Genomic DNA, 26,984 nt, shown 5'->3' with positions numbered 1-26,984 from the left:
TTTTTTTTTATAGGGAAATGAAAGAAAATATAGTCGAACATGATTAACTCTGAATCAAATTTATCACTATGTTCTTTGTGCTTTATTTATAATTCATGCCGAATTAATAATTCTTTATAACAACCTTTATAACAACAGAGTGGACTGTTGTAGAATGCCGAATCACAAGGCCGCCTATCATTAACCCGCTCCAACCGTCTGGGGAGACAGGGAACAAGACGACGGCGTTACCGAGTACAATGACCGGAACGACCGCGAATACGACCCCAAGAACCACCGCTACCGCAGTAACTTCAACCGCAAACGGTACCACCGCGGTAATGTCAACCACGAATGGAACTACCGTGGTTATGCCAACCGCTAACGGTACTACCGCGGTAATGCCAACCACGAATGGTCCTACCACTGCAGTAAAGCCAACCACGAACGGCAGTACAGCGGTAATGCCAACCGGGAACGGTACTACTGCGGTAATATCAACCGCAAACAGTACAGTAATAACAAACACTACCTCCGGGACTTCAACTGCAAGAACTTTTCCGCTAAGCAACACTACCAAAGTCACTCCAGGAATAAATCTTCCAACGTAAGTGTGAACATGTCATACATTTATGAAATCAATTTGTTCCCAGTTTTTTTTCTTTTCGTGTAAAACTGTCAATATCTAAATTGTCCCCCTTTTACGGTATATTTTTCATTTGAACTCCATTTTCCTAGCTTCTACCTAGAGGGAGTTTCCGGTGGAGTTATCGGTGTCTGTATGCTAGCCGTAATGGAGGCAGAGTTGGAGATTCACTACAAAACAAAGAACAAAACGGTACGAATATCCGCTCCGTTCACAAGTACCCCCCTCGCCTGCAAAGAAAGTACAGTTAGGGGTGACCGACCCACGCCATCTTGCCTGACTGCAATTTTGCCGCGACGCGCGGCCGTACCTTTGCGTGTACATATAGCACAAATCCCTTAATTGTACGAAATTATAAACAAGATGTACATTTGTATAATGAACAGCGCCCCCTAGTGTAATGTAGGCTGCTAGGTCTTCAGATAGGTGTGAGGTCTTGTCTCTTGCCTTCAGGAATTTAAAAAGTAGCTAAGGAGTCAGCCAAAAAATATTGGATGGCGTACCTCCGCTCCCCTGAGACTTAAAGCTACAGTCCATCATTTGCAGCTATCCAAAAAGTAACTGACGTAATTAGTGTTGAAAAACATACTTGGTTGAAAGATAGTAAGGGGACTAAACTCCCTTCAAAATTATTATTCATGACATGCTGTCATTTTAAAGAAATCAACGAAAGAAGGCCTTTCCAACGATGCGTCTAAAAAAGCACCGTTAGAAATGTCCGTTAGTAGTTCGGGTTTTTTTATTCGGCGAAGCGCGCACAAGCGTTGACACGACGCACACGCGCGCGCGATTGCTATAATTCGTCGGATCAGTACGCCACATCGCGTTGCTGCAATCGGCTCAGTGAGAACGTGTCTCGGACGCTGAATTCAGGCCCATTTCAAAACCCGATTCAGCAAATTTTGATTTGAAATGGAGATCCTAGATCGTTGTTTTTCTCGAAATATACAGCTGAAGCTGAGCTAAAACTTCATCAGGTTAGTTGTTCAGCACCCTTCTTTAGATTTTGAGCACTTTTGTTGCTTTAAACGAACAAAATGCACCAATTACAAAGGATGGACTTTACCTTTAAACAAACTATACCAATGCATGGGGAACCATGATCACCCGATTCGATCCAATAGTTTTTGTTCAAGAGCTTTTTTGTGAAACAAAGTTGATTTTTATTCTAAAAATATTCTCCATGCATTGATACAGATGTTTTGAGTCTCAAGGCAGTGGAAGTTTGCCGTTCCTTTTTTGTGGGCGACCCTGTATACAATGTTATTACACTTCAAGAAACAAGGTGCTACAAGATGTAATTAAGATTGGACGACTCTTTGTCCTACAACTTCAGTTTTTAATCCTTTGATTGCAGCAGATTTGGCATTCAAACCATTGTAATATATAACAGTAACCGTAAATCTTTTGGTTCACAGACACTTCGAACGACCATCCCTGTGTCGTACAACGCCCGTGCATTCGGATATTGTGGCACCTCCGAGAGGAAGTTTACAATTGGTCGAAATAGCGCCACGCCTCCTATTAACTCGAGTGCTGGGATCACGTTCATTTTCCATCAGCCCACTGAAACGACGTATGCACTGTCGAAGCTTTTGGGTGGCTGGTATTACGAAGAGCCGTTCTTCGACAAGGATGCAGTAATGTATGGTGAGTTGCTTTTTAAAAATGTAGCCAATCTGAGAATCTTATAATTTGTGCTACGGGGGCCTCGAATTCCATGCATAATTATGTTTTATTCAGCAGCCATTTTCGCTGAAATTATGTTGCGGTAATTCAGTAACAATTCAGTGGGGAAGTGTGGCCTAGCGGTTAGGGTTCGTGACTCATGATCAGATGGTTAGGGGTTCGAATCCAGCTGCTGGCCATACGTTGTGTCCTTGGGCAAGGCACTTTATCCCCACTTGCCTCTCTCTCAACCCAGGAGTATAAATGGGTACCGGCATTAGCTTGGGAGTAACCTGCGATGGACTGGCATCCTGTCCAGGGGGAATAGAAATATGCTCAGTCGTTTCATGCCACTGAAACCGGAGATAAACGCCGGCCTGATGGGCCATATAGGCTCGGGGCAGACTTTACTTTTACTTAATTCAGTAACAACTGATGTACAACCATTCTTGTGGAATGAATTTACTGTGGATTCATAACATTAACGGCATGCACCGTGCTCCGGACGAGAAGCGGCTGGTGCCATATACCCTGTGAGTGAAATGGTGCCGTTTGGAAGAAAACAATTACATGTGATGTCAAAGATGTGAGCCCTCGGGCACACTTCTTATAACTACACCAAATACCCCGAGTTGTATCCATCAGCTTGGATCCCAATGGACCGATCCAGTAAGCACCGCCCCATGGTATTCTGACCAATCACAGCCGTGATTTATGTCCAACGTGTGTGCACAAAAGTCCGACATGCGTGCACGCGCGTATGATGCGCGCGGCAGGAAAGTGCAGTGTGGCATTGGAGAGGAGCACGTGTTAATTTGCCCACGTGCGCAGTGGGAGGGGCTTACTGGATCGGTCCATTTCACAAACTCTGACAAACTGACTAAGAATTAAGGCCCGCGTGTTGATGTATGGATTTTTCACGAGAGGGTCCTATTCAAAAATAATATGAAACGGCAACCTTTGAATCGGAATCCCTGGCAACAGAATTGATGATAGACGAGACTACAACATCCGAATTTGTCTATGTTTACTGAGCATGTATTGAATCCGCTGTGCTAAAACCTCAGCATGTTTGTGCACCCGACTCAGGTAAACTTGGTACCCTTGAGATGGACATGAACCTGTTAAGCGGCACCGTGGGGAAGACGTACAAGTGCCACGAGGTGGGCTATTCATGGACAATCAAAGAAACTGGAATGGAGGGGGTTTTTGTGTTCAAAAAACTCATCATGTTTCAGCCTTATGCCGACTTTTCAAAAGACAAGGGGAGCTTTGGAGAAGGTTAGTATTACCTAAAAGTGGGTATTCTCTTCTGACCTAAAACTGCATGTCCCCTTCTCCAGCACGTCATGTGCCTGGCTATGGACTTGCTTCGCCCCATGTCCTTCACATTATACTTCTCTCCTCATAAGTTCGGCTCTGTGTCGTTCTTGGGCATCAGAGTTTCCTTCTACCTTCTAGTACCAACATTTAGAAGTGCAGTCGTACTTTGGCAGTAGTCGTGCATTCTTAAACACAATGGCTAATCCATTGTTCATCTACTACCTATAACTTCATCCCTCATCCTAACATAATATGGTCAGTTGTCCGTTTTGTCGTCTCTCTGACTTCTATTTCTATTATCTTCATTTCCTCTCATGTCGTCCCCCGTTTCATTCTCTCATCTCCTTTCAACTCTTCTTGTCTAATCTGCAACCATCTTGCCTCATCCACTACTTTTCCTCTTCTCATACTTTCTCTCCCTGTCATAGCAAATATAAGTACTTTAATCTAGGCTCTGTCTTGTTTGGAACATTTTACACTTTCTTTTACGCTTTTCTACTGCACAGTGTACAGGGTGTTTCAATTAATTAATATGCGACTCAGTTATGATAGAGGAAAACCCGTGTCTATCACAAGTCAGGCTACAAACATGTGTTAAACTATGACATCTTTGTCTCAGTTCGTGAATGGTGTCACTTGACTGGAAATTTATCGGGAATCGAATGTTGATTTGTGATTGACTGAGGTTAGTTAAAATGAAGGCTCATTCAATTCAGAGACAGAATTGTGTGTTGTCCCAACTAATTTCTTAACTTATCGAGTTGACAGGGTTGCTGGGAACCAGCATTTCTGGGTGGATTGTGGGGTATAAAGGATGGTCAGACATAAGGACATTTTATTCATTTCGTTGGCTGATGACTTGTCATCGACACGGCATTTTGATTACTTGATTGCAACTCCACTGGCTTTTTAAGCATCAAAACTGAATGTTGTTCTGTTCTTTTGTTTGTCTGAACAGTGGAAGATTGCGACCGACCCAAAACGACCGGTATGCCGCCCTCTACGGCGTTCCCGACCACTCGTTTCCTCCCCACTAAGCCAAGCAGTATCAACGTTGGCATGATTGTCGGTATCGTCGTCGGCACCTTTGCACTAGCCGTGATAGTCATCGGTCTTGCCTGCTACTTTGTGAGGAGGGCCAAGAAGAAAAAAGAAGTACATGTACCCTACGATCAGATCGTCAATAGTTCAGTGCCAAAATTGTAGTGCTTATGGTCTCCTTTAATGCACATCAAATTAGCCGAAATCGACTCAGGATCCTCGAAGACCCCAACTTCGATACCAACTTCAATCAAAAACATAACTCCGAATGGATCCTTCGAAATGGTCTATTAAGGAATAAGTATCTGTGTGCCTACCCACACACGCATCTTTGTAAACACCAGTAATCGTGGACCCCCTATAATATTGTCCCTTATATCCTCATGCCTTTGTTTGGACTCTAAACCTTTTAGCAAAGCTCCTGTTGGTTTGGTACACGAATTTCAATCGTGGACTATCGGTCAATCGTTGACGTATTGTTTGTGTCCTAACCCTTTTGTCCAAGGTCCACGATTGCAGGTGTTTACGTTGCCGGTGTGTTCACTGTCGTGAATTTCTATACGCTCGATGATTGCTATACGCTCGAGGATTATCAATGCTTTGTGATTCCCTTTGTCCCTGTAATATATGACCGAGGACCGTTTTCAACAAAAGACCCAACGCTAGAGGACTGAAAGGATCTTTTGTTCTCCCTTTGTGTGTCTGCCCTGGATTGTGCACCCAAATCCAAAGAAAAGTTTTAACAAGTTCTAGGTTCTCTCTCATAATCATCGATTTCACCAACTGAAGCTGTACAGCATGTAGGCATACATGTGTGTCCTGCGTATAAAATGGACGTTTAAAGTCTGTCGTTGTGAAACACTGTGGAAACCTTGGGCGTCGATCGGAGGGGGATGGGGGACATGACCGTCGTTTCTCTCCCCGCCCCCCCCCCCCGCCCCAACCATTGTCGTCCCCAAATTAAAAAAGAATTGTGTAGCCTACCTTTGATTATATAGCTCAGAATAGCTGATTCGATTACTCCAAACTCGAAAATTATGTTTAATTGATAATCTCTTGCCAAAAGAACAATTGTTTAAGCGGTCAGAAATTGCCTCAGATCGCACAATAAATCGCCTAGAACCCTTAATGTTTCGGGACCCTTAAGCGGCACAGAAGGCGCTTGGATAGAGGGCACTCGGATAGGGCGCCCTCTATTGACCCAATTAATGATTGACTAAAGAGTGAGAAAGAAAACTTCCACGTATTTTTGTATCAAAAATTATATAACTTGTGTTTTCCCAGCGTTACGCAGTCGCTGTGTTATATTGCCCGATTGCAAACCAAAATAACACCTGTTTTCTTTCCTGTCTATGCATTTAAACTTTGATCCTTACACAAACTGTATTTGCTTAACCTTACAAGCTAAAATACGACACAAAGTCAAACCGCCTAGAGCAATTATTAAAACTCTGATAAGACTTAATTTTTCCCTTTATATTATCTGCATGTCTGACAATAATTAAACTATAAAAGGATTTGTTACCAACTCAAATAATGACTTTTTAATTATTCCATAATAATTGCGTAATTGAGTATCGATTTCTTAGTATAATAAATGCAATTCAGAACAAAATGTGCATCTTTTCGGACATTCCGTAAAAAACATTCTTGACAAAATGTCCTAATTGGCTTATTTGTTTACTTTTCTGGCTACAACATAGTAATAAACAACCGATTTAAAAACAACTATCTATGAAGGAACGTTATTTCATACTCATAAAAAATATATATGTATATTGGCTTATTTTCTTTTCAGAATACAATATACAGGGCGAGTCAAAAAAAAAAAAATTGCAGGATCAATTTTTGAATGAGGTTTTGCCCCTAGTTCTTTCAAAATCTAGGATATAGTGAAAGCCCAATCAATGAGCTTACTTACAGCCTAAGAATCATCCAAATCACTCGTGTACGGATCACAGAAAAGGTTAGTGTTCTTTTAGCAAAAGGAACACGAGTCACTTGCATCTCTATAAAAAAAAAACTTTAAAGTAAACAGAAAAGTAATGAAATCAACAAGAAAAAAATAGGCATGCAAAATTAGTTTAAAAGAGATTTAAAAACTTTTACAGACTTAGCCTTTCGCTTGGCTGTGGTTAAGGTATTCCATCCCAGGGTTCCACTATACTGAAATGTGTGCTTGGCGGCATTTGCTTTGGGACCAATGGCCAGATGTAATAAGCCGTTTTATTATCATTATTCAGCATAAAAATAAACAAACAAACAAACAAAAATCACAAACTACAAGTAACCAAAGCGAGAGGCATATGCCTGGAATTAAAGCCTGAAGACCTGAAGACTTTTAATTTCAATACCTCTGGCTAGAACGAGTATTGGCAAGGCCAGATGGCATTTCATTGGCAGTATGAGATGGCATTTCAAAGCGTGCACTGAGAGGTACGCTGGACTGAGGTTATAGAGCCCGAGGTTTATAAACCTCACACACTCTATGACAATCCCAACTAGATGGTTATGATGACCAAGAGAGTGCCTCATGTAAATCATTATGTGTTCAGGGATGAGCATTAAGAATCAATCTGGCCAGACGATTATGCAATGTTAGCAGCTTGTCCGATTGACAATGTACGGACATAATTATGTATATTATTTTATTGTCTACTTATTTACTTATTGATTTTGTTCGATGGTTTCTTTGTTGACTTCTTTATTGGTTCTTTTTGTTTTGTTTTCCTTAATGTGCATGTGCTTGTTTTTATTTGTCATATTTGTTTGTAAGATTTGTCCTGGTCAAACAAATAATAATAATAATAATTATGTAAATCACCGATTGAGGTTCTAGGGCCTTTTGACTTGTCCTGCACCAACTTTTTAAATATTCCCCCTCTTTGACAATAACAATCTAGTGAACGTAATCCTTGTGATCTTCCTCCAGATGGCCGTAGGCTGCTTCCTTCATCCTCCGCTTCCTGACCACGAACACGGCGATTCCAATGATGAGGACGACAAAGGCCAACACACCGATGACTATGCCGGCGATCATGCCCCCGTTGTTCGGGCTGGGCTTGGTAGGGAACGCCGTGGTGGCCATGGTCGCATTGGCTGTGGCCGGCTCCATGGTCGGCTCCGTGGTCGTCGGTTCCATGGTGGTCGGGTTAATACACTCTTCCACTGTGATAAGGAAAAAAAACAAGCTCCCATGTTGTATTTACATTCTCATCACTTTCTCATGAGCTTTTCGTGGCACAAGTTTGCTGAGACAACACCAAAATATGACTTAGCAATAAATGGACTTAAATATCATGGACCCACGCTAAAATGTTTAAGGGTGGTCTACAGGTTTGTCTTATGTCTGGTAATATTGCCTGCAATTCTTATTCTCTGAAATTGATGAGCAACTGGACTCCATTTGCTTCTGTTCAATATAATAACCTTTTTGTCTAAGTAGTGCACCAAAGTCTTTGCACTGCAAAGTTAACTCTTGGATAACCATGGTTTTGGCTTACCGTCACCGAATGTGCCATTGGCAAGGTCCGCGAATGGCTGCAGCATCACGTGATCCAGTATGATCGTTAAAGGGTACCGGTACTCAGCTAGCCTTAGCGTCTGGCACCCAAACGTCTTCCCCATTGTGCCCGTGTACACATCCTCGAAATCACCCGAGTCTAGTGTCCCTGTTAATTGAATACACAGGTAGGGGCAAGCAGAAACGGATGATAGTCAACAATAATTGAATGCTTCGAGTGGCATAATAAAACAAGCCTCTCCTACGTCGGTGAAGGGCAAAACTTATATTGATTTACATCACCCCGACGCAAATTCATCTGAAGAAAAGCTTTTCTCTGTCTCACAATTACCTTAAAAATGTTTTTTTTTAAAGCGCCATCCCTCCCTTCTCAAACACCCCCCCCCCCACATCCTCGATCACCCACCACTAAACTCCTTTGTTTCTTCCTGCCCCATCCCTTTCCTAAACAAATAGGCGGTTGCGTTTTTAAGCACTTTAAGCCTTCGCAGTCAGAAGTACAACCTCATTGAACGGAACGCGCGGTATCTTACCGTAGTTCACGGTGTCTCGCGGGAAGAATGGCTCGGTGTATCTCCAGTAGGCCGCGATGATGCCCAACGTGTAATTGGGCCCTGACAGGAGAAAGCGGAATTGCAGTGACACGTAAGCAGTCGCATTGGAGTCTGGTACTGCTTGAACATCAAAATACCTCGGCGCTATCTTCTCGCAAGACGAAACTGTGGTCCAATTAGTTGCCATCGCGTTGGTTTTCACACCAATGGGAATTGTGGTCACGTCGGTCTGTAAGAAAAGCAGATAAAATGATAACAACGTAAACAAAGTCATAGTTTGCTTGGATTTGAGGCTCATTTCTACATTTTGAACTCGCCTAATTTTGGCCTTCCGGTAGCCCTAAAGGAAAACTCAGATGACTTTGACTTTGTTTATAAAGGCATGGTCTATCCGATCACAAAGTACGTACGTAAGGGTGATTACTTTTTTCCATTTCAAAATGGTGACGTGGTTGTAACCGATCACCCAAAAACAAGCCGCCCCTAAGTCAACTCACCAATGTAAACCGTAGCCTGCGAGAAACCTTTGCAGAGGGTGTACCCAATATTTTGTGTGAAAATAATTGTAGTCGCAAAGCCATAGTTCTAGCTGGTTTCGCTAAGTTACACTGTTTGTGCTGTAATTGTGTCAATATATTCACCTACCTTGCCGTCGGTAGTGTCGTATTTTATTTTCAGTGTTGCGTTAAAGACGAACAACATGCAGACCTCACTGCCATTCTTAAACTGGTAACTGTAACGGAATTCAAAGGTGAAAGGTGATCACTTGGATATAAACTTCTGTGTTGTATATAGCAGCTTAGAAGAAGTCTCCTCCGAAAAAAAGGCTCGGATTCATCACATTTACCCTGAGGGCTGATTATTAGTTATCTTCGCACTCAACATTAAAACCTTTTTTTTTTCAACCGAGAACTGGCTGCAATTCGACAACAACAAAAGGTGATTTCATTTCGTTTTTCAGTGCAATGGAAATTTATGCCTAACTTGTTCAGAGAGAGAAAATGAAGGTTTTTGGTCCATTGTATAATAAGTTTATTGTGTTCTTATTAGAAACAGCATCTCATGAGAAGTTTCGGTTCTAAGTTTTCTAACACTACCTTAACTTTTGGTTTTCCCTAAAAGGTTTCTTATATTGCAGGTCCCACAAATGACTCAGTTTTAACTTTGTAACAAGATTAATGTAGTCGAGTTTTTCGACATTTTGTACGTGGGGCAGGACGCGATTTTTTTGATTCCCAAACGAGATCGGACAATATCAAAAGAGGGCGCTCTCACTGCGTTATGCATATTAAGGATGGCCAGGGCTTTAGAGAATAAGTTATATAACAAGGAATAATGGTGTTGAAATCACGGACGATTGGCAGCTGATTCGTGGACTGGTTGAATGTAGTCCTCACTTCTAGTCAGGTGATCCGAGTTCGAATCTCAGTGAGCGTTTTTCACTTCTTCGCATTTTACCTTTTAAATAACTGAAGTGAGGAAGTAACATTTCTCACAAGAAATAAAGCCTATCTTGGGTTTGTGTTGTGGGGAACAAGGCATTAGATATGCATGTTATGGACCAATCTGAAGATGGGAAACGGATGTCGTTTGGAAAAAAAGATTCACGGGCCGGACCAGACTTGAGCGAAGTATTTCACTTTACTTACCTCGGTATGATATTTTCTGGTTCGTGAATGGTTGTACTTGTGTGCATTGGTGTAGTGGTACCAACAGTTGAACCGGTTGCAATCGATGTGGTATTACCAGCTGGGGTATGGTATGTGGTATGGGCCGGGGATTTGGTAGCATTTCCGGGCGTGTGATGAGTAGCTGTCATTGGCACATGAGTTGTTGTCTTAGGAACAGTAATGGGGCGACTATGGGTCGTCTTCGGTGTAGCAGTGGGGTGACTATGGGTCGTCTTCGGTGTAGCAGTGGGGTGACTATGGGTCGTCTTCGGTACTGTGGTGGGGCGTTCAGCAGTGGTATGAACGGTCGCTTTTGGCGTGGTGGTTTGTTGGGGGGCAGGCATTGTTGCCGCTACCAGTGTAGTTACTGTAAATTATAAAATGAAAGACATACATTTAAGGGAACCTTTTACAGGCAATCGCCGAAATGAAAACATAGGGTTGTTTTATTTACCGTTTGTATTCCGATGAAATGTTGGTATACTGATGGAAAAAAAATCATTCTTGTACCCACGAGCTCCTTAGGCACTGGACGGCCTCCTGAAGTTGCCGACATGTGCATATTGACTCCTCTGACTTGGTCCTGAAGGAGAAAAAACTGACCAGACCTTTAGATATATCTTACCTCCAGCTACCACGAGGAAAAGGAAAAGAACAGACGCATTCATCCTGCACGTTGGGTAGTGTTTCCTGATCGAGAATTGAGACGAAATAAACACAGAACGAAATTGAATACTGCGCAATGCGGGCCGACGCGTGTACAGAAAAATACCTGTGTGGTTTTCAGAGTGTGGCGCAGTCGCTGTGGTCGGTAGATAGGCCTAGGCCTATTACTCAATTATGTACCGACATTGGCCCGGCCTGCTCTTCTTTCTGTCTGCGCACTTAAACCTTGACCTACACACCGGCTGTATTTACTGTTGAGATAAAACTTCAAACAAGGCGTGAGTGGAACAACCTTTAGCTATGCATTTAAGCTCATAATCGCTGATATCACTTTATCAATCAAACAGAACTATAAGAGTGCATTTATGTATAGTTACGATTTTGGACAATGCATCAATTGTGACGTAAGCAGTGCGCGTGATTAATCTTCGTACTGAACAGTAGCAAACAAGGTCTCTGTGTGAGGAAAAGTCACAAAATCAATTATGACTTGAGCATTCCACTTGATCATACCAGCGCAGTACCAAAGGAATTTTAATCAATAGCCAGATTAGAATTGGCGTCCGAGAAATGGAAAACCTTTATCTGCAATTTTCCCTACGTTCAAACATTACCAGCTTGTGACTTTAGGTGGCGCTGTTCATGATATAAACTAATGTGCACGGATAGTAGATTTGAGTGGAATCAATCAAATGTTATAATGGGTAGCATGCTATGGGTCCTTGGGACATTCGTAATTATATTTCATACTCAATTCTTGACAAAGGCAAAAGATATCTATTAACAGAACCATAGCTTAATAACAAATGTCAATTTTGTTTATTTAATATTGAAGACTGTATAATTCAAATGGTCGAAAGCTTCAGTCTTTCAAAGTATTCAGAATTTTGGAAAGAATATGCGTGGCACAAGAATTTAAAGTTAAACTGTACTTTAAATCTCGTAAACAAGAACTACCTATTAGTGAAAATACAGGATGATTACAGCAATGAATAAAAATGCATACGGAGCCAACTACAATGGTTACGGCTGCAGCTGGATTGATCGATGAGGCGTATTTTAAAAAAAAAATCCCATTTTTTACTACACGTTCCTTGTTAAACTTAATGTTCTGATTAGTTTAGTTAAGGTCTGAAGATCTGAACTTTGGAAGATTTCACAAAGGAAGGTTTCGCTTCGCAAAATAACAGCAATTCATTCACAATTTCTACTTACTATGTTCTGCTTGCCAAACTGTTCATTAATTTTGTTTATGACCCAAAAAAAATTGTGTATTGGAAACGAGGCTGAAAATTAACCCCTCGAGATGAGCTTGTAAATACCGTCACTGTCCTGGTGCTCATTCATTCGTTTCGTTTGACGTTACTGCACGGAAACCAGCGAAGTGTCATGCTGCTAGACTGGTTCCCGCCATTTACAACGTTTAAGACACAAATGGGCCTTATCCACGAATTGGCCATTTTTGCCGAGTTCCCTAAATGTATTTCATTAATTGTTAACTGTTGAATGGGATGGCGCCAGACTATTTATGTGGCACAATGCAGCTATATTTTACTGTCATTTCTTTTTATAAATCTGGCTTTAAACATTTTAGGGAACTTTTAATTACACATTTGAAATTATTCATTGAAGCAGAGTGGAATTAATTAGTAATTAACTTGCTTTTATTTCTCTACACAAGTTCCAAAATTCCAGATTTTATCTCACTCTCAATCCAATATGGCCGACTCGTGAATAAGGCCCATGGGGACAATGCGAATTGGTTAAATGTAGCTCTCTTTGTGAATACATGTAGGGCCTATTATTATTCATTTATTAAGTATAGTAAAAGGTTAATGCCTGAATCTATGATCAAATTTCAGGAGATGTTTTGCTAATCTTCCAGGTTGCCGTAGGCCACCTCCTTCATCCTCCGCTTCCTGAATGAATTTATGAATTGTATTACTAATTATGAGTAATAATAAGTGAAAACTCGAATTAATGATCGAATTTCAGGAGCTGTTTTGCTAATCATCATTTAGATTTCCTCTCTTCACAAAAAAGCAATCTAGTGAACGTAATCCTTGTGTTCTTCGTCCAGGTGGCCGTAGGCTGCTTCCTTCATCCTCCGCTTCCTGACCACGAACACGGCGATTCCAATGATGAGGACGACAAAGGCCAACACACCAATGACTATGCCGGCGATCATGCCCCCGTTGCTGGGGCTGGGCTTGGAGGGGGGATGAGGGGACGCCGTGGCCGTGGTCGGCTCCATGGTCGTCGGGTTTGTCTTGCACTCTTCCACTGTTGAAGAATGAAAATATGTTGAATTTATCTTAGTCGTCACCTTCTCAAACGGCCAACGTCACAGAGCTTCTTGGCAAACTTGCCTGGAACACGCCATACTAATGACTTAGCAAGGAAAGTACTAAAATGCAGCGTGATATCTGTGTACTTGTATTATAACAGGTGACCTATTTTTTTTTCTAACATGATGGCGAGTAAAAAACGAAACCCAAATAACAGGACCATTGTTTTAGTAAAGTTCTTCATGTAACACCTTAATTCTAGGATATAAAAGCCCAGTTTCACAACCAACGTTTTAAAGGTTTGTCCACGGACAAGAAAAAGGTTCAGTTTTCTTTCAGCAAAACGAAAACAAAACACATAGGGATGTGTGAAAGGTTTTCGTTTTGCTGAAAGAACGCACACCTTACTTTGTGATCCGTGGACAGAACTTGAAAACGGAGGTTGTGTTTAAAATTCCGTAACTTGAAAAAAGTGATTTGAATGAATCTTTTGCTAAAATAAAGCTTATGAGGTGGGCTTTCATATCCTAAATTGTGAAAGTGCTACATGCAGAGCTTCACTAATATAATGGTCCCGACATTTGGGTTTCTTTTGTTTACTCACCCTGTATCGGAGTAACTATCCCGGTTTAGTCTCTGTTCGGGTTGTAATTAATTTATGCCTCTTAGTCAGTAGTGTACTAACCTTGGTTCAAGCAAGTTTTATTCTCGGATAACCATTTTGTAGCTTACCGTCACCAAATGTGCCATTAGCAAAGTCCGCAAATGGCTGCAACATCACGTGATCCAGAATGATCGTCAGAGGTCCCTGAGTTAGATTCAGCGTCTGGCACCCAAACGTCTTCCCCATTGTGCCCATTTCCACCTGGACAGCTCCAAATGCACGTTTTCCTAGATGAACAGAAACGTCGGCGTATATAGTTATGGACTGTTAATGTTGTTAGTGTTGTAGCAAAAGGCTCTTAAAAAATAATCATCACCAAAAAAGGTAGTAAAACAGGAATGTAATTTAAGGGAAAAACAAGTTGCATGGTCAAGGCTCATGAAATGTGTATATTCAATCGAAAATGACAACCACCTTGAAATTCCGATTCCAAGACGACTGAAGACACCAATCGACCATAATAAGCAACAAAATTACAAAGAATAAATGCAGACAAAAAGGCCATAATCTTGAACAGGGATATTTCAAGCGTTCGAACCCATAAAATGGCGTCGTTATACAGCGCCCTCACTGATCCAGAAATATAGCCTATTGCATGCAGTTTGTGAAGTTTTAGGAGTAGCACTGGTTCGCGCCCCGCCCCGCCCCTCCCACCCCCCCCCCAAAAAAAAACCCAATATGGGACCGATAGCTAGCGCCCATTTAAAGCCATTGATTGGATCACCTTTCTTCGTGCACGTGTCATGTCTATATTCGAATCATCTCCTTTGTACGTGCACGGACCAAACTTTGACACATCGTATCAAAATCTTGCTTTTTGTGGTAAGGCAAGACCCTGCCTTTAACTGCTAGTTACCTGTCTCTATATTCGAGTCCAAAGAATGGGGGGAGGGAACTATGAGGAGCTGTCACAGAAGCACTTCACCTGATGAATGCTTTGTCACTTACCGTAGTTCACACTGTCACGCGGGAAAAACGGCTCGGTGTACGTCCAGTCGCCCATAATAAGCGTCACCAAACTGTAGGGCGGCGTTCCAAATATACCAAACTGGAAGTCCATTGACACAATACCAATCGCGTTGGAGTCTGGTACCGGATACTGTGCGCGAACCCTGAAGATCCTCGGCACTACGTCCTCGCAGGACGATGTCGTGTTCCACTCGGCTTCCTTCCCGTTGATTTTTCCGCCAATGGGAAGTGTGGCCTCGCCGGACTGTTATAAAGGAAGCGATTCATATATCAGTGTCATGGCCTAGCGGTTAAGAACACCGGACTCATGCTCTGGTGTTTCAGAGGCAACAGTGGCTGGTGCCCTTAAGCAAGGCACTTAACTATTATTGCTTCGTCCTTCTAATGGGACATACAGTCGTAGGTCCCGTGTGCTGTGTAATGCAATGCACGTAAAAGAACCCAGTGACACTTATCACTAAGAGAAGGGATTTTCCCTGGTGTTTCTGGCCTCCTGTATAAACTCCCACACGAAGTAATAGAAGAACCAACCAAGAACCATACAGTTATAACAACCATGCCACCCTAAGATAACGTACCAAAATGAAACTAGACCACAGCAAGAATTCTTTGCAAAGGACTTTTGATACCCTACATTTTCTTTCTACGAATTTTCAGGCGAGTCGCACGTCGTGGACAACTTTTGAAAAGCTCGCGGGGTGATTCGACACTTGATGGCGCTGTTCATTTTTACACAAAGTATGACCGCGTCCGAACTGGATAAGGCTTCAAATTACACAGGGGTCTATGGGAAGTGGCTGCAGCCGGGTGTGTAGTTTCTGCCCGTAGCAAAGTAATTCGGGACGCAGCCTTAGATGTGTGTCAATATAGTAGCCAAAAAGCAAAGTCTGGGTCTCTCCGAGTTTTATTGTTTCTATACTGTTATGTTGTCAAAAGTTCACGTACCTTGCCGTTGGTAGTGTCATATTTTATTTTCAGTGTTGCGTTAAAGACTAACAACATGCAGACCTTGCTGCCATTCTTACACTGGTAACTGGAACGGAGATAAAATGTGAAAGGTGATTAGTTGGGAATAAACTTCCGTGTCGTATAATCAGCCTATATAGGAGAAATCTACTCCAAAAGGCATGGAATCACCGACTTTCTCTGATAATGAGTAATCGTCGCTCATCATTGAAACAAAACGAGCCTAGATTGCATCTACCCTCTAACAACTTCAATCCTCACTTGAACTGTGCTTGAAATTTATTCTAAAAAAAATGGGGAAGCCACTTCTCGTCGTCAGTATACTGAAATTTGTGGTTAACATGTTCAGAGGAAGAGAATGAAGTTTCTGTTCCATTGTACAATAAGGATTGTTATACCCTTTGTCTTGTATACTGTACATTTGTATTTTCATTGGTCTAGAACGATCACGTTTTAAGTTTATAAAAAGTCATGGCACACTCCCTGTGGGATATCACGTACACGTGTACGCTACGTACGGTGTGAAACGCTTGTATCGTTGGTACCCACGCTATTTTCACAATGTTTTCCCACTTGAGTGGGAGCAGCGAATTAGCACACGATCAGCTGTTTCGAGCACGCGACGTGCATGTGAGTTGACGTTCGATTGTCATGATTGTTGTGTTAACTGCTGTTTGTTTTTGTGATTTTTATCACAAACCATAAAAACCATTGTTTTATAAAAACCATTGTTGACTGCTGTGATGTGGAATATGACGTTTTGAACACACTCGGGTGTTTCTGTGCGACTTTTTCTAACATTTCCTAATTTGTTCAAAGTGTCGGATAATCACGTATCAAAATGACCCAGTTTTAACTTTGTAACAATTAACGATGTGGTCGATTCACAAACTATAACCAAGGCCAGCTGTATGTTAGCTGTCATCGACTTGTTTGTGCCTGGGTGGGACCAGACTTGAGCGAAGTCTAGTACTTTACTTACCTGGGTATGACATATTCTGGTCGAGGAACGGTTGGATTTGTAGACGCCGGTGTAGTGGTACCAACAGTCGAACCGGTTGCATTCGATGTGGTATTACCAGCCGCAGCAGTGGTATGGGTCGAGGACGTGGTAGCATTTCCGGGCGTGTGGTGAGCAGTTGTCTCCGGCACATGAGGAGTTGTTGTAGGAACAGTAGTGGGGTGGCTTTGGGTCGTCTTTGGTGCAGTGGTGGGGCGACTATGGGTCGTCTTCGGTGCAGTAGTTGGCTGACTATGGGTCGTGTTTGGTGCTGTAGTGGGGTGACTATGGGTCGTCTTTGTTACAGTAGTGGGGTGACTATGGGTTGTCTTTGGTACAGTAGTTGGCCGACTATGGGTCGTCTTTGCTGCAGCAGTTGGCTGACTATGGGTCGTCTTCGGTGCGGTGGTGGGAAGACTATGTGTTGTATTCGGTACTGTGGTGCCGCTTTGAGCAGTGGTAGGAACGGTCACTTTTGCCGTGTTTTTTGTGGAGGCAGGCGCTGTTGCCGATACAAGTGTGGTCCCTGCGAATGAAATTTGAAATAATTGGTATGAAACCTGTTCGAGGCAATCTCCGATAAGAAAACTGCAGGTAAATGTATTTACCGGTAGTGTTCCGAGGAAATGTTGGTATACTGTACCCACAAGCTTATACCCACGAGCTCCTTGAGCATTGGACGGCCTGTACATAGCTGCCTGTGAATATTGCCCCATTTGACTAGATCCTTAAGGGGGAAAAACTTACCAGACCTTTAAATTTATCTTACCTCCAGCAATCACGAGAAAAAGGCAAAGAACGGACGCATTCATCCTGCTCATTGGTTGGTGTTTCCTAATCGAGAATAGAGTCTGACAGAAAGAGAACGAAATTGAATTCTGTGCAATGCGCACTGTGTATAGGAAAATACCTATTGGTTTTCATAGTGTTGCGCAGCACTGAGGTCGATCTATAAAGGCCTATTGCCCACTTATGTACCGACATTGGACCTGCTCTTCTTTCTGTCTGCGCACTTATAAACCTTGATCTATACACCTGTTGTATTCACTGTTGAGATAACCTTAAACAACGCATAAGTGGAACAGCCTTCAGCTATGCATTTTAGCTCATAATCACCGATACCACTTTAGAATTAAAACAAATATGATTAAAGTAGTGCAATCTGCTTATCAACGTTTATCAATCAAACAGAGCTATAACACTGTATTATGGATAGCCCTAGTTTCGTTTTTGGACAATGCATCAATTGTGACGTAGAGTGAGGCCTCTGTGTGAGTATTTGTCAATTTCCCTAAGGTTCAAACATAAACGCCTTAATTGTGACGTTAGGTGGCGCTGTTCATGACACAAACTAAGGTATGTGCATGAATTGTAGATTTGAATGTAACCAATCAAATTTTAATAAGGGGTTGCACAGTCCGTGGGACACTTTGTAATTTTATTTCATACTCAATTATTAAAAAAAAAGAAGAGAAGATGGAACTACTTTCCAAATTGAATAGTTTACTAACAATTGTTTTGTAAATTTCATAATTAAAATGGTCGAATGCTTGTTTTTCGAATTTGAAAAGCGTTTGCGATACATGAAATTTTAATTAAATTGTACAGTAAATTTGGAAGACAAGAACTTCCTATTAGTGAAATTACAGGGTAATTACAGCAATGAATAAGAAAAAAAATACATATGTAGCCGACTAAACAGCTACAGCTTGGCTGAGTGATGAGGTGTATACAAAACGCCCCATTGTACAATCACACTTTCTTTGTAAACTTAAGGTCCTGATTGGTTAAATTCCAAGTCACTGATTGGTGAAGACAAAATATCAAGAATTATAGCAAAATACACTGATGTGGTCTAACCGTCTTGTGGAGATAAGAATTTCGCGCTATTTTGGCTCTCGTGGCGCGCCATACCACATCGCTCTCGTGGCGCGCCATACCACATCGCGTGTCAGATTGGTGGAGACAATTAATTTTCCAGAATTGTAGTGAAATACACCGATGTGGGTCTAACCGTCTGAAGATCTGAAGTTTGGAAGATTTCACAAGGGAAGCTGTCCCAACGGAATATTGGAAGGAGGTTTTGCTGAAATACAATACAAAATAAGATATCCTAAGAAAATAATGAACTTTTCACCTCAAACAATCCTTGAAGTAAATACATAAATCACAATATAATAAGAATAGAGACCAAATCCAGGCGTGTCGGATACTGCGCAATGCGCAACTTGGAAAGAAATGACAATTTGGGCTATATTTCAGCTTGTTGCGCAGTCGCTGCATGCATTGGAATTGTTTACTATCTCGGCTGTGCGTTTAGACTTTAGTCTGTACCCACTTCGTGTGTTGACTATGGAGATAATCAACACGTAGCGCATGTCATCAACCCCACCGCAGTGCAATAAAACTGTATTACACTTACGTAAACAAAGACATTAATATTTAAAACAGCTAGGATTCATGTCAGTCAGAAAAACATGGACTTCATGAACTCACAACCCACATTTAAAAACATGGATTCAGTGAATGTTTCATCATGGAGTTTTACAGGGAGAAAATAATGGTTTGCCCAAATTTATTCGTGGATGGTTTCACAGCGCCACCTCTGAAGCTGGTATAAGGGTGAAAAAGCCGGATGCAGTACTGTTGTGCCTTTAAACTGCTGTGTGCTGATTATATAGGCATTTCTTATTGAAAACAACACGACACTGAGAGGACCAAAGTCTAAGTGAGCAATACAGTAAAATAATTTCCAAATATATCGCGGTGTGTGGTAAAAAACTACAGCGATTGTGAAACAGTTCAAAGTCGCATAAGCGTATTCCTATGTGTAGGTTTACACAGTGAACACTGAGCAGAATCCGCTTTTGTGCTGTGGTAGTAAGACACGCTCGAATTTCGTCTCAATTTTCGATTCGGAAACACTACCCATCGTACAGGATGAATGCGTCTGCTCTTTGCCTTCTCCTCGTGGTTGCTGGAGGTAAGATGTTTTCATGTGTCTATAATTGTTAAAGTTCCTTAACAACACGCATTGATTTTGACCCAACTTGAAAGGCATGGAGTTTATGTATCCAACATAATTATGGTAGAATATGGATTTTTTTTCGGTGAAAGTCCCATGTGTGACAACTCAACGTATCAGAAAATATCACCCAGTACCACCTAAAGAGTCTGTTTTGGAAAAAAACACGGTACCGTTCTTCCGATCCGAGATATGTTGCGGTGAACTGACCATTATGTTCAACACTTATTTTCAAAACTGCCAAAGCTTTGAAAGAACACAACTGAACTTTGGTGAGATTTTTTGGTTTTACTTGGTTCGATTTATTACCTGGTTTTGAAATATTTCTTTCGGTAGCAATGTCATTGGGGTCCGCAACACCAGACCCGAAAACGACTACCCCTCGACACCAAACAGCCGCGCCAACGACAACCCATAGTCTTCCCACTACTGCACCGAAGATGACCCATAGTCACCCCACTATTGCACCAAAGACGACCCATAGTGAACCCACTACTGCACCAAAGACGACCCATAGTCACCCCACTACTGCACCGAACACGACCCATAGTCACCCCACCACAGCAGCAAAGACGACCCATAGTCACCCCACTACTGCACCAAAGACGACTCATAGTCACCCCACTACTGCACCGAACACGACCCATAGTCACCCCACCACAGCACCAAAGACGACCCATAGTCACCCCACTACTGCACCAAAGACGACCCATAGTCACCCCACTACTGCACCGAACACAACCCATAGTCACCCCACTACTGCACCGAACACGACCCATAGTCACCCCACTACTGCACCAAATACGACCCATAGTGAACCCACAACTATTTCTGAGACAACTCCTCGTGTGCCGAAGACAACCGCTCACCACACGCCCGGCAACACCACCAAGAACCCGGCCCATACCACCGCTGCGGCTGGTAATACCACATCCAATGCAACCGGTTCAACTGTTCGTACAACTACACCGGCAGGCACTACCATTCCTAGACCAGAAAATGTTATACCCAGGTAAGTACTAGCCTTCATTCAAGTCGTGTCCCTTTCCTGATATAAAAACCATGACAGCTGCTTACACTGAGCTGATACGGATTGCTCAGTTGGATGTTATGGTTTCTCATAGCCCTATCGCCGTTTGCGAGTTAGCCACGCCCCTTAGACAAACTTTTGGAATTGTGTACGTTACGTTTTGTTTGTCTCAGATTTTGCGCGCCCCGCGTCCATGTTTTGCATATCACGTAATTGGACAATATTTCACGAGCTGCGTTCACGCGATTCTATACCGCGATAGGTTAATTAAAATCGCCCTCCGGTCAATGTTGTCGCTCATGCCCACATGTTCAAAGATGTCATGTTGGAGATATCTTCTATAATGAAAAGATAAAGAAAGATATCTTTTATAATGTTTCACGTTGTAATTTCGTTGCAGTTACCAGTTTAAGAATGGCAGCGATCAGGTCTGCATGTTGTTCATCTTCAACGCAACGCTGAAAATAAAATATGAAACCACAGACAATGAGGTGGGTGAGTTTGCTAGTGGTTTTCATAATAACGGTATGTCATCAAAGTTATCAGATCCATGTGGAAAAAAATAACATTACACATTAACAAGGAGGTGCAATCGTGTATTCTAGACTGGTTCCCAGTCCCTCCATTGTCCTTCGAACTTCGAATGTAAGGACAGGTAGCTAGCAATGAATCCTGAATACATTAGGAGGTATTCCTCCTAATATATGCAAATTATATGCAGGACAAGCACATGTCTGATTCCCGCTTCCTGAATGCAATATCACAACGATAATGTTAGTGCGGAACCAGCCTATTGTAAATGGCAACAAGGTTAACCTCCAACATGCAGTTTATGTGGTGACGATCTTCTATTTTCGCTGAATTCGAAAGTATCTCTGGCAACTATCAATAAAGGGAGGGGCACTACTTTTCAGTATTTGAAACCTATCACGCCTATGCATGTGAAATGCTCGAAAGTTTCCTACGTGGAGGCACTGACGAATTTGCATTCTGGTTATGGTATGGAGTCAGTTTGTTTATAGCCATGTGTTTAAATTCATCTCCGTACAAATCTTCGAATAATGGTTTTTAAGAATAATTCATAAATGCCTGAGACAGTTTACCCATTCCTATTGGTTGAGGGCCCGTCACGTGGTCGGTCTTGAACGGATGCTAAAGACACTTTCCCAGTGTAACATGAACTTCGGACTCCTATGAAATCCGGTGCCTTTTACCGTTTTATTGGTTAAACGTTCACAATCCTCACGCAGGCATGCGCAATACTGCCATTGACTCAGTATCATAGTCCTAAATTCACAAAATGTCCAGGGAAAAAATAGTCTGACGTCACAGGAGGGTGTTAACTATAGCTAATTCTTCGAACTATGATCGTTCTATTGCTTTTGATTTATTTCTGTAGACCGGAGTGGCCACAATTCCCGTTGGCGGAAATATCAACAGGACAGGCATTGAGTGGACTTTTGACGCATATTGCGAGGAAGAGTTAATGAGGTTTTTCAGACTGTCTGGAAGCTTTGCTGTACCAAACTCCAATGCGACTGGTTATGTGTCTTTGGTTTTCCAATTCGGCATAACCTCTCTGGATATGCAGCACTACGGTTTGGGTCTCCTGACTGCCAGTTGGTCGTATCTCGAGCCGTTCTTCCCGCGAAATGTAAAGAACTACGGTAAGACTCTCGGTACTCGTTTCCATTAAAAACAGTAATTCTACGGCCTAAAAATACTGGAGTTTGTCTGTGTTTGCTCGTGGCGAGTTTGGCAGATTAATGATGGTGCTCATAAAGTCTGATTGAGGTCTTTCATCTTCTTTGAACTTGAGGGTTTTGTTTGTGGACTTCTCAGACCCCTCTCCTTAATAATGTTTGGTAGGCCTGTAAAGCCAGCCAACGTTCACAGTTGGAGCTACGAATATTCACGGTTTACCAAGAATCAATCGATCACGATGAACCGTCGAGATTCCGTGGAGAAATCGACTTTCTAAGAATGCACTGCGGTTCAGGACGGAGAGCCACGACAGTCCTAAGGTTGCTCTACGATAATACCACGGTTTGTCAGGAGTACGAATGGATTGTTGAAGAGTATCGACGGTATAGGCTAAGAATAATGACGTTAACGCCACGGTTGTCTGCGATTGGGCCACGGATGACCAAGGTTCTCCTACGAATAAAGCATACATATTCGTATAGTACAACCTTAGCAGAATCCTATAGCATATCCGGGCATATCCATAGGACATTCGTAGCAAATTTGTAGAGATTTCTACCACGAATGTGATACGAATCTCCAACTTTAGTACGAATAGCCACGAATAACACCACGACATAGTACGGTTGTCCTACGGATGTCCCACGTTTGAATTTCGAATTGATTTTCATGACGATTCACCTCCGTAGCCCCTCCATGGATACCCAAGGAAGATGACGGATAACCACGGAAGGACTAAGGATGAATACGGTACTTTCACGGTTTATCATGAATAAACTGTGAATATCCGTAGCTCCAAGCCGTGAACGTGTGACTTGGGCTTTACATTAATAACAAAAACTATCAAAACAAACTGACGTTGGTTTGTATAAAATTTAGAGGCGAAGGTCAGATCACTTTGAGTTATGACAGATCAGTATTACTAAACTATAGTTTTTAAAAGGTAAATGTTTTAACTGACGTTTCTGCTTTCTTACTGCTACATTTTTTAACAGGAGGAAATGATTGGGGAGGTTACACCCAAGTGTACACGGGCACAACGGGGAAGACGTTTGGGTGCCAGACCCTCTATCTGACCAATCCGAAGAAAAATGTGACAATCATTCTGGATCACGTGATGTTACAGCCTTACGCGAACCGTGCCAACGGCTCATTTGGTGACGGTAAGTAAGAACAACACCACAGTTACCGTGAGGTAAACCTTGCGAAGCACCAAGCAGGTCTTTAGTACCAAAATAAGGCACTGTAACCGCAACTTTCACAGAGACCAACCAACTAAATTTACTCCCAAACTTCAGAATTGCAGACAAACTGATAGGCCCCTAAGTAGATCACTATTGAAAATAATTATAAGCAGAAAGGTCACACGATAGTGGAAGGGTCCATGAGATGAATTTTTTTCGAAGGAGCACATTTTGTGCAACTTTCTACTCCTCTTAAAGTTTCCAAAAACTATTTGACATCCATTTTTGATTAATTTTATTCAAAAGTGCACTTCTTTAAACATTTCAGGACAGCTGTCCTTTTCCGGACAACTGAGGGCGCTGGTGCCGTTCAGTTAAGGGGTTTTCTGTTCAAAATTGTGAACCCAACAATATTGCTAATTGAAATCATTTGTGAGAAAGTTTGCTCATAACTGCCATACTGGCACAACAACAAATCGCCAGAGAACAGAACATTTTACGACGACAAGACTTTTGATGCTGAAATGGCTGTACTATTGAGGTTCCTGCCTGAAACAATATCACACTTTTGCTCATTAATATGGAAATTCGCATCAGCATAAAAACCAAAAAGGCACCAAAACACCCTTGCAAATAGCAAAACGATAATTGCAAACAAGGTTTAATGAGAGGCACAGGTGCATTTTCAAAGATCGCATAAAAAATACATTGCATGAGCTTTAAGTCCTTTCCTTACTATGTCATTTTTTGGTTTGTTCACAGAACGTGCTGAGAAACTCCGTGAAATCAGATGCTTGAGAAAGTGATGAGAAAAACAATTCAATTCACGCCTTTGTTTTTCCCTTGTTGCAGTGGAGGAGTGCAAGACAAACCCGACGACCATGGAGCCGGCCACATCCAACGCAACCATGGCCACCAAGGCCCATCCCCCCACTAAGCCCAGCCCCAACAACGGGGGCATGATCGCCGGCATAGTCATCGGTGTGTTGGCCTTTGTCGTCCTCATCATTGGAATCGCCGTGTTCGTGGTCAGGAAGCGGAGGATGAAGGAAGCAGCCTACGGCCACCTCGACGAGGAACACAAGGATTACGTTCACTAGATCAGCGTTGGTTTAGACAGGAAATCTAAATGATGATTTGCAAATCAGCCACTGAAATTTGATCATTAATTTACGTACCATGTACCAACTTACTTTGAAAATCAATTCACGTATTCACTATACTACACTCAACCAAAAAAGAAAGTCCCCTCTCAATACTTTTTTGTTTAACTCCAAAACTACTGGGCACCTCTCGCTCAAATAGCAACTAATCAGTACAGAAATTCCTTAGCAATTCAGCCATACTCTTCGTTACAACCGGTCAATTTGTGTGACATTATCGGTTAGTGATACGTTATCAGTTAGTTACTACATTATCAGTTGTAACACTCTTAATTTGACCCATAATGTGAACGAAATTATGACATTTGACACTTTTACACTTTTGTATACGTGCAAGTTAAAATTGAACATTTCGTCTCTAACGCAATCTTCCAACAAAACATTCTTTAAAAAATAATTTCAAATTCCTGAACCTCGAAGAACATGAACCTCGGAGAAGATAAAAAGACATAAGTAACAATTCGCTGGTCCCTGTCGTGTCTCAAAGATTGTATATGGCGGGAACCAGTCTAGCAGAATGACACTTCGCTGATGTTCGTGCTGATTTTCGAGTCGCTGAGCACCAAGTGATCTCCGCCTGTCTTTTGCTCTTTATTTTACTATTGAGGGAGTAGGCCTGCCTATTCGCAAAATGCATATACCGGTACAGATTTCTTGGGGTCAAATTGGCGTTCCAACAAATCTTGAGCAGTACTGTAGCTGTACATAACTTATATCTCAACATAGAGGCTGACACATGTTTCCTTTCTTGGCAGAATTGACGTATAATAACAATTATTTTTTTGTTCCTTACTTAACAAATTATGCACTTTTGTTAGCCAACCATTGTAAATTTTTGGATTGTTGTTACTTGTGCCGTATACGGTTTTCAAAATTCTCAACGCAAGTTATATTAACGAATGAAAGTTGAAGCCTAATATTAATCTGAAGAATAATATTAATCTTACTCTGTATATAAGAGAAAAGAACTGGTAATTAATATTCCTATATTTCTTTCTTTGTGTTTTTACTACTATGCATTCTTGTTTGCAAAATATTGTAAACTTGTATTGTTCTTCTCTGTGCCGTTTAATAGTTTTCGAAATTCTTAACTCAAGTTATAAATTAACAAATGAAAACTTAAGGTTTTGGTAATTATAATAATTGAGATATAGAAAATTACTGTGTATGATTAAAGAAAACAATTTGCTATTTACTCTTCTAATTTGTGTTTTTCAAGAGAATAAAATCTCCGTCTTTTGTTTTTGCTAGAATATAGTATGGAATAATAATATAAATGTCATATGGAACCCGTCCAACCCTTATTAAAATTTGTTAGATTGAATGCAAAACAATCTGTACGCATAAGTTTAGATCATGAACAGCGCTGGCTATAGCGTCACTGGTGGTCGTCCGGAAAATTACCCGACAATTTTTTTCACATCATAATAATTACCCTGGATTGGACATTTGGGAGACATCCCCGTAGACTTGTGCACACAATTTTTCAAACTTAAATGTGCCCTAACCCAAAGTCCCTTGTCCTTTTTCCATGAATTTCGGTATGCTTACTAATTAGACCACGAGCAACAAAATAATATAACCCAATTGCGCATTTAAATTGTGCCTCTAAAGGGGGGCTGTGACATTAGGGAGACATAAAAATGTCTCCCTAATGACCGATATCTCCCATCTTGCGAAGAAATTACGATAACGTGTCTCCTTAGTGGTACCTTAACACGTATACATTTTTGTAACAATTCTCGCACAGATGCCCGTGTTCATCACGGTTACGCTGATAAGTATACGCTGATAAAAAGGAAAGAATTTTGTTTGTCCCGATCACGCGACCAGGCCTACTCACGTCACAACCGATACAATGTGTAAAAACGAAACTAGACCTAAAAATAAATCCACTTGATAGTTCTGTTTGCTTGATAAA

General features: G+C 41.7%; 3 protein-coding genes across 3 annotated transcripts; 2 read left to right on the top strand and 1 right to left on the bottom strand.

Annotated features, from left to right (window-relative positions):
* The first annotated feature begins 239 nt into the window (after positions 1–239).
* Positions 240–4,822, top strand: LOC119725015. Its single transcript, XM_038196380.1, has 5 exons — positions 240–586; positions 718–817; positions 2,044–2,275; positions 3,383–3,574; positions 4,575–4,822. The coding sequence occupies exons 1-5, from the start codon at positions 240–242 to the stop codon at positions 4,820–4,822; spliced, it is 1,119 nt and encodes a 372-aa protein (XP_038052308.1).
* A 7,929-nt stretch (positions 4,823–12,751) lies between these two features.
* Positions 12,752–18,036, bottom strand: LOC119724183 (lysosome-associated membrane glycoprotein 3-like). The gene is made up of 6 exons (XM_038195121.1): positions 17,727–18,036; positions 16,940–17,483; positions 15,937–16,024; positions 14,971–15,235; positions 14,091–14,249; positions 12,752–13,353 (listed from the first exon to the last, which is right to left on the bottom strand). The coding sequence occupies exons 1-6, from the start codon at positions 17,776–17,778 to the stop codon at positions 13,118–13,120; spliced, it is 1,344 nt and encodes a 447-aa protein (XP_038051049.1). The 5' UTR covers positions 17,779–18,036; the 3' UTR covers positions 12,752–13,117.
* A 1,354-nt stretch (positions 18,037–19,390) lies between these two features.
* Positions 19,391–26,401, top strand: LOC119724182 (lysosome-associated membrane glycoprotein 3-like). Its single transcript, XM_038195120.1, has 6 exons — positions 19,391–19,940; positions 20,319–20,994; positions 21,413–21,503; positions 22,412–22,679; positions 23,712–23,879; positions 24,753–26,401. The coding sequence occupies exons 1-6, from the start codon at positions 19,898–19,900 to the stop codon at positions 24,998–25,000; spliced, it is 1,494 nt and encodes a 497-aa protein (XP_038051048.1). The 5' UTR covers positions 19,391–19,897; the 3' UTR covers positions 25,001–26,401.
* Positions 26,402–26,984: the final 583 nt, after the last annotated feature.

This window comes from Patiria miniata, unplaced genomic scaffold (assembly GCF_015706575.1).
Source record: "Patiria miniata isolate m_02_andy unplaced genomic scaffold, ASM1570657v1 HiC_scaffold_18, whole genome shotgun sequence".
Lineage (NCBI taxonomy): Eukaryota > Metazoa > Echinodermata > Asteroidea > Valvatida > Asterinidae > Patiria > Patiria miniata.
The sequence above is the reverse complement of the archived record's forward strand: the minus strand, read 5'-3'. Positions and strand labels throughout refer to the sequence as shown.